We start from the raw sequence: 8,391 nt of genomic DNA on the forward strand, positions 1-8,391 counted from the left end.
CCCTATGTATATAAAAGGACATTTGAAGTGAGGTATTGCAAGGGGGTCATGCAGAGAGATTTGCATTGCACTCTTTCGCTCAGATAATTGAAAGATGAAAGACAAGGTAAGGAAGCAAAGTCGGTTACTTATACATTAAGCTTGCTACCATCCTTAAATTTACGAATTTCGAAATGATTGATAGCATTCTCTGTTGGTTAAAGGAGTGCGGTAATCGGTTTCTTATTTAATTTGTTAAAAAATAGCCCTTTTTTGTAACTTCATATATGCTTATTAGCCTAATCTTGTTCAGCTAGCCATTGTCGAACAATAAACGTATCCAAATCACACTTGTTTTTATAGGAGATAGCCTGTGGTGCACGGAAGACTTGGTTTAGCATTGGCTTGTTGCAGTGTTCAAGTGCGTCAGCCAATATAGGTCAATAATGTCAGCGGTCCATTCAAACAGGCGCATTGATGAGTGTTTTTGATAATTATTAATAAAGTGCTCGTAAATACTCAACAGACAAGTGGAATTCAAACGTTTTATGTGACACCGATCGAGCGGCCATTTTTTGTATGGTCAGATTTCTAATTTGCAACATTATAGGAAGTGGCTTGCATGGGTTGATTTTAGTATTATTTAATTTTTAGACCCATTTTTTTGTTCTACCGCGCCGGGCATTGGAGCCAGGTTATTCTGGTCAGACTTGGTATATTTTGGTCAGGCGCCTTTGGGCTTATTGCGAATATGGTTGAAGTGTTTTCTGCTCAGTATTTTGTGTTTGTCCGTAGAATACACTTAGGTATACAGCAACAAGCTGTGACCTGAAAGATGGCCACCGTTTTCTACTTTGCATATATGAGCAATATGTCACCAAAGCGCGTTTTGCAATCCTGTCCCAGTGCCAAAGTTAAAGGTATCGGCAAGCTTCCCAACTACAAGCTTGTTTTCATTGGCTACAAGGAAGAATGGAAGGGAGCTTGTGCCAACTGCGTTCCAGCAGAATGCCAGGAGCTGTGGGGCGTTATATGGGAAGTTGCCAAGAGTGAGCTGGAAGATTTGGAAGGCACAGAAAAAGGGGCTAGCATTGATTTTTCTGTACCCACTGTCGAGATTGTGAGTCAAGAAAATGAGACATACAGTTGCTTGTTGTTTAAACGGCCATGTGTTATTGAAGTGGATGCCCAACTTCCATCTCCACAGTATTTGCAGCTGGGAATACAGGGGGCTGTTCGCAACCATTTACCGCAGAAGTATGTGGACTTTTTAAAGTCATTTCCAACAAATGGCAACACAATTATTACCGACGGAATGAAAAATGCTTTGGAGTAAATAAAAACACATCTCAAAACCTGAGTGTTTTTCATATTTGTAATCGAGGTGTGAAAGGTTGGCACAAAAGTTTCAGAACACCCGTTTTGCGACCGATCAGCAGTGATCTATCCATGTTTAGTGCAGTGGCGACGCATAAACAGACACCATTGAACCGCTGCACCCCCAATTCCTATTTAATATTGATGATAACATTTAGCTTAAAAGGGCTATAAGTAGTGATTCTTTCTGTGGGCCTATATATAAAGTACTTATAATCGTTTTTTTTTATTTTGGACTTCTTAATTGTGTGCAATTGGCATATCAGCACTTGTGACTGTGCGGAACAAAAAAAAATCGACTGTGCTCGACTTATCTAAGATATTTTCGAGGCTTTTTATGGGGACTTTTAACAAGTTTTGGCGAAAAAGTAGCTTGATACGGCCACAGGTTTCTGGGAGCAGATTAAGTCACGTTTGATTCTTTGCGAACGTGATCGTGTGAAAACGAGATAATTGTTGCGTGACCTCATAGGAGGCGTTTTTCGTAGTCGTACGAGAGCTGCCAGCGAGGCTTATGCGAAACAATAAAAAACGTTGCTTTAGTAGCCTTGCGTTAATGAGGAGCTCATCAACAAACGGATTTTGATTATTTATTGGGCTGCAGACAGATGGCCACGGTTTCGACGTTTTGATTGCCAACTACATTCATAAATTTTTCAAAAACACGATCAAGACAAGTCGTTATTGGTTTATTTATGGAATTAGTATTTATTATAGTATGCGTTGCCAAATCAGATCGCCGGTAAAAAACGATTAAACTAAGATAATAATGGAACACAGTAATCAAGTCATAGCACTATACTTTCTGGCAGTAGCGTATAACCAATGGGTCCGCGTTACATCATAAGTGATGCGATTAATTAGAACCGCCGAATAATCGGTTTCAGTCATAATAACCTGGTTAAACTATGTGGTACTTCATTAGTTATTGTTCAAGTTTATTTTTACTTTTAATTCCGCCACAATCAACCACCAACGTATTTTGCGCAAATTTATTTCGTCAAGGAATGTTAGAAACGTCAGATAACGTCACCACAAAGGTATAGGTTTAAAGTTATGGCATCACCCAAAGAAGATACGTCAAGTGATTTCACTGAACCATCCCGGTCTTATTAAAGTACAGAGTAATGTTATTATTGCTGCTGTACCTTTTGGTTTGCCGATTATCACAGACTATAATAAGCCGTTGTAATAATCAATTGGTTTGTGATGACACAGTTATGTTTTTGTGTACTATTGCCCTTTGGTATACGTTGGAATACCTTTCTCTTCCGTGCAGTTTTATGATGTCTGCTGCGTAACTAAGCTAACATTAGGAGGCGATAACATACGTCACACACGTAGGCTGTGGAACCGCTGTTTTGTGACATTGTTCGTTGGCCTGCTCTGCCGAACAAATACTATTCGTTGCTAGTGTTTAATGACAGTCGAGGAACTATTTCCATATTTGGTTTGTTCTCAAAACAGGACTAAAATTTTTTCTGTGCTGTGGAAAATGCTTTATGTTTTAAACTACAAAATTAGTGAGCCACATATGTGCCCATAGTTTCCTACCTAACTTTATAAACTGTACAGTATGTTATAAACGTCGGCTAATCATTCTGAACTCAGCTAAACACTAACCCAGTAATGAGCCACTGGAAAAATGCACGCAGCAAGTAAAATAAAATAAATAGAAAATTTTGATAATAAAACTGGATTGGCAAAAATCGACTTCAGACACCATGTGTTAGAAATTGTGTTAAGGCAGCCATCCCTGTTCTTGTAAAAAGGCAGATATCTTTCGTCGCTGGGATTTGTCAATAACAGTAGAATACCTTGGCTTCATTTGGAGACCACAGTGTTTTAATGAGGCATCCTGAAAAACACATGATAACAACAATTATATTATTTTGGTTACTGTAATGATTTACTGGAGGGCTGTGGATTGTTATGGATCACAAGAGCAAAAGTGGACAAACAGTATTACACTATAGTTAATATAATAACCTGTTTACAATGATCAATATTGTAAATGCAGCGCCGCAAAAATAGTGACGATAAAATGTATAAACAATTATCTTAAATAGAACCAATTCGCATTAACCTCTGGCGGTTCATATACAAAGACCCAAACGGTCAGATTTGGCCCACCCATGTCATAATCATTTGTGTATCTGTTCTGTGGTAATCAAATAGTTAAAATTCACATTTTAACAAATAAATTTTTAAAAATGCCCATAAGTATGTGTAAAAACCAAACCCCTAATGGAAGAACCTATTGTTCCAATGTGCCTTCACACATCATGGCATAAAATAAGTGTAACAGGCAAAATTACACAGGCTTTACTCTGAAGTACACGCCTCCCTGTGTATTTAAGGACATACCTTTATGATAAGGGCTTTTGAAGTGAGGTATTGCGAGGGGGTCATGCTGAGAGAATTGCATTGCATTCTTTCACTGTTGCTCAGATAATTGAAATATGGAAGACAAGACAAGGAACCAAAGTCATTGTCACCATCTGCTTCTAAAAGTACATAAATTATGTGTAAAACTTTTTAAATAGCTTTAAATAGCCAAAGCTAATATGCTAATATATCTTTAGCAAATGTTTCAAACATGACTGTGCTCATCATAAGTGCTATAACTAACTAAGTTTTAAAGACAAATTTGTGCCCAAAGCAGCAGGCAGACCGGCATACTATATTTTGGCTTTCTTATATAAGTTATTAACTGCAAGCTTTTCCCACCTCATAGGATAGCAAAGACAACATATTTATAATGTACTGTTAGCAGATTGAAGGTCATGTGCTTACCAGCGATTAGATTAAGTGCCAGACTGTTTTCATTCAGGTCAGGTGGTTTAGGGACATTTTCTTTCTGCTTGATTCGTTTAAAACAGGCAGCTTCAAATTCTGTACCACCTGAAATAAAATCCATTAATTTTATGGACATTTGAACATGGAATATAATTTCTATGTGAGTGGTCAACTTACCATCAAGCTTTGTTATCCCATTTTTCCTGTAATTTTTTAGTTTCTTTATTCTGTGTTTTAACTTCCTTTCTTTGCTAATTCCCTCCATGAGTTTGCACATTTGTTCACTTTTCATGAATTGGGAGCAAAACTTGATGTTTGAGTGAATTTCTCTGCAACAAAAAGAGCAAATAGATTGAACCACCCAGGTTTGCACCATTTAAATCCTCTGTATATTGAACTTGTGATTGTTAACATTACAGAAAAAACTATGGAGTACCCAAACTCAAAGTAACAAATCATTTAGAACACATCTACAAACCGTTCAAACTTTGTCATGTCACCATCATTTTCTGTGGCAAAAAACCTTTCAACGAGTTTGTACTCCCTAGCAATGTCTTTCCTTCTCTGTCGTTCTTTAAGTCTCATGTGATACGTTTCCACTTTGGCCAATTTCAAAGCTGAAACGAAAATGCACTTTCAACTTTTATCCCAGCAGGCTTATTGGATTGTTAACAGGTCGCCCAACTATGACTATGAGTTAAGACATAACAAAGGTTTGAACCAATGTTTGACTTGCTTCCTGGAACGTACGCACATACACAGTATCAAAATTTTGCAATGAAAGTTATGGAACCTCAAATAGAACAATGGAACAGCAATCATGGCATATATAACATACCAAGTCAATAATATTAATCATAATTGAACAATTACATGGTATTGCGCACAAAAATGTTGATATGTAAAGTCTTATACTTTTGCAAAATTTATAACCTGATACAGTACATATAAAATGCTGCTGACCCCTGGTGCTGGTTTAGTCAGTTTAGTTAAAGAATGAACATTGTAAATCCATATTGTACTAAAAAGATATATAAAAATGAAAAAGGTACTAAAAGAAAGAAGTGCATGACTCCCCCCAAAAAATAAATGCTGCACAAAGCTAAATAAATGATAAGTACCTTTGTCCAGTTCATCATCATCAGGGTTCATGAAGATTGAACTAACCAAACTCTCTGCTTCATTGTCATATTCGTACTCGAAGTCGTCTCTGTTCGGCATATAAGCCAGCTCCATCTGGTGGTTTTTACTGACATTCACTTGTGGAAGCTGAACAGAATCTACAACAAAAAGTGAAATATTGAAATAAAATCAAGAGCAATGTAATTTTGAATACATATATACATAAATATATATATAATCTATATTCTAACAGAACACAATTAATCCCAACCCAAAGCAAGTAGACCAGAGGTGACCACCAGTGGTGCATTGCATAATTAAAAGTAGCACACTTTTTCCCAGACACAAGAAAAAAATTGCCTGATTGTAAAAGTGAAAAAAGTATTTTCAGAGAAAAGTACATTTGAAGTTTAAATTATATTTATGGCGAGAAGTGAGTTTACTACAATTCAATATAAACCAAATTAACATACTTTAAAAGAGAAAAAAGCACAATTTATACCAACCAAAAAGTAAGCAAAGTAGACCAGAAATTTATACCAATATTGTGTCGAATTTTCTAAGTTTATTATATAACATGTTCAACATAAAGTTTTTTGAAAGACAGGAGGCAAATCAATTAGTAAAGTCAGCCTTCTACAACTAAAAATTGTAATCACATTGCGTGCGGCAATTCTTTCAGAGTGCTTCACAAAAGATAAAGTTTGAGAACCACAGGTTTGAACAAATATTGTCATTTGGTTGCATTTTAATCTGACAATTTTGTGTTTAGTGTCTTTCTTACTACTTAAACAAAAAACTATATATACATTATACAATTTTAACCCCAGCAGGCTGTACCATGAATTGATGGTGTGTGGTCAGTCATCCTATTAGGAATATCATGTGGTACAGTGAACCTTCCGAGATGATTGTCAATATACACATTCATGTAATGCTCCTCCACTTCTTTCGCACTTTTGCTTCCAATGTTTTCAGCCACATCTTCCCAATTTCCCAAGCCAAATTGTTCCACACTATCAATCAATCTTTTTTCTTCCAGTGCAGACCATTCAGGTTCAAAGAGTGAAAATGTTCCATTGTCCTGAGAAGAAACATCATTAAATCACCACCATTCACAAAAAAAATACAAATTGTTTGAGTATTTTTATCAAGAAGTTATATTCAATAAAATAGTACAAAAAAATCCCAGTTGGGCATTATTACAGTAATACCTTTTAGTAACACACAACATTACACTTTAGATTATCAAAAACAAACTAAACAAACTGAATATATTTACATGCTACTACATTGCTATGCACAATAAATATAAACACTCACGCAAAACTTGTATTTGTGCGTTCTTTGATGTCCATCAAACTCCACGCCCGAAGCAAAACACTACAATAAGACATTTTTAAACACATTTCATGTGTAAATTATATGTACAACTGCCTTAACCAAGTTTAATCAAGCTTTCTTAAAAAATAGACAAAGTGTATACAAAAGGCCTTAAACAATGCAAAATGGGAACTTTACAAACCTGCGCACATAACCGCACATTTTGGCATTCGACACACTTTATGTAGAGCTGCGAAATGTCAGAGTTGCAATTGGAGCAATTTACTTTGATAAATTTTGGAGAATCGCCCATGTTAAGGACGCTGTAACCAACAGTGAAAAACCGTAAATAAATCACAGCTGATATTGATCGAATGCCCGAACCGGAGTCACTGAACTGTTACAAAAGTTACGCGTGACTTCACAGGCAATTAGGCGTCATTACACCGATTAAACCAAAGCCTAAAAATGCCGTCATTTACAATTTTTCTAGCAATGCAAAAATTTTCCAAACAAATCTTGACGAACATACAGAGTCCGAATTTTATGCACCAGAAGTGTAGCCCACCATAATTCTTGCGTTTTTCAATATAAATGGTCGTATGTCGTGTGTTACGTTTTGTTAAGTGATGAATTGTAGTTTAGTATCTTCTAGTATGCACGCATCAATAGCAAACATGTTTTCACAGAATAGTTCAAAGATCAGACATTGTTAACATTTTCTTGAGTCATTATTTACGCTTGTCTGATTAAATTCGTTGTTTTGTGATGACGAAATAGAGGCCTGGGAACGCCGCCTTGCCGTTAACAGCACACGCGGGTGTTTGAGAAATTAATTTTCCTTTTCTCTCGCTTAAAGTTGTCACGAGGAGGTTTTCTGCGCTTATAAATATGGCTGTTTCATACATGTGTTAAACTGAACAGGATACGCGTGGAACGACGAAAGGCAGTTGTATAAGTGTTGAAAACCATTTTCTGTCAGGTTTTGTTAAATAGACTATCTGCCAGTTTGTTACATCAAGAAACTACCCAGGAGTAAACACACGTTCGTGTAAACAACGTGGATTTTACGTCCGAACTAAACGTCGAAACTTAGGTTAATACTTGGTCGAAGGTGCAATACGATAAAACGTAATTAGCTCGACGTATAAATAACGTAAAGAACATCAATATATTGCTTTAACTTTGTTGGCACACAGGCTACAACACCAGTTTAAACTTCGACGGCGACAAACAACAAACAACAGCTATATACGTGAAGCAGTGTTGAAGTGAATGTTTGTAGAGCAGTCGCAAAGTAAATGCAGGTAGATGTTTAAAGATTTCATGTGTTTTTCATGTTTTGTGATAGCCAACAGCGCATAATACGACAGGAATAACTTGAATATTGTAGAACTATTGATTTACGCAAATTGGAACACTACTTTTGTACAAAACAACTGCACGGAAGAATAAAAATTATTTTGCTTAAGAAAAGGCAAATCGATGAATGCACCTGTCTGCAGCTCTCATTGATTATTATGGGGATATAAAACCTACATTGTATTCCTAGTTATGTTTGAAATTCCACGAAATGCCGTGTATCAATTACTACCAACATTATTTTCTTTGTGCGCAGACAATCGTCTGGTCAGCGTGTTTTTATCTCATTGACTTTAGTAGAACATATGTTGAAACACGTTTTCTTTTGTGCATATTTAGTGATGTTTAGTATACATTCGGGAGGTCAGTGCGACGCTGGTAAATATTGACATAACATGTTGCTTAAATACTCCTTTTCGTACCGCAGCC

The 8,391-nt window shown here is 36.3% G+C and overlaps 2 protein-coding genes across 2 annotated transcripts; one reads left to right on the forward strand and one right to left on the reverse strand.

The window, feature by feature from the left end:
* The first annotated feature begins 814 nt into the window (after positions 1-814).
* Positions 815-1,315, forward strand: LOC145890186 (gamma-glutamylcyclotransferase-like). The gene has a single exon (XM_082981216.1). It carries the CDS (start codon positions 815-817, stop codon positions 1,313-1,315), a length of 501 nt encoding a protein of 166 aa, XP_082837342.1.
* A 1,741-nt stretch (positions 1,316-3,056) lies between these two features.
* LOC145889564 (transcriptional adapter 2-beta-like) lies at positions 3,057-6,942 on the reverse strand. The gene is made up of 9 exons (XM_082980543.1): positions 6,803-6,942; positions 6,601-6,660; positions 6,118-6,361; positions 5,277-5,435; positions 4,634-4,772; positions 4,333-4,484; positions 4,153-4,260; positions 3,724-3,863; positions 3,057-3,214 (listed from the first exon to the last, which is right to left on the reverse strand). Exons 1-9 carry the CDS (start codon positions 6,911-6,913, stop codon positions 3,098-3,100), a joined length of 1,230 nt encoding a protein of 409 aa, XP_082836669.1. The 5' UTR covers positions 6,914-6,942; the 3' UTR covers positions 3,057-3,097.
* Between the last annotated feature and the right edge of the window lie 1,449 nt (positions 6,943-8,391).

Source organism: Ascidia mentula, chromosome 2 (assembly GCF_947561715.1).
Source record: "Ascidia mentula chromosome 2, kaAscMent1.1, whole genome shotgun sequence".
Taxonomy (NCBI): Eukaryota; Metazoa; Chordata; class Ascidiacea; order Phlebobranchia; family Ascidiidae; genus Ascidia; species Ascidia mentula.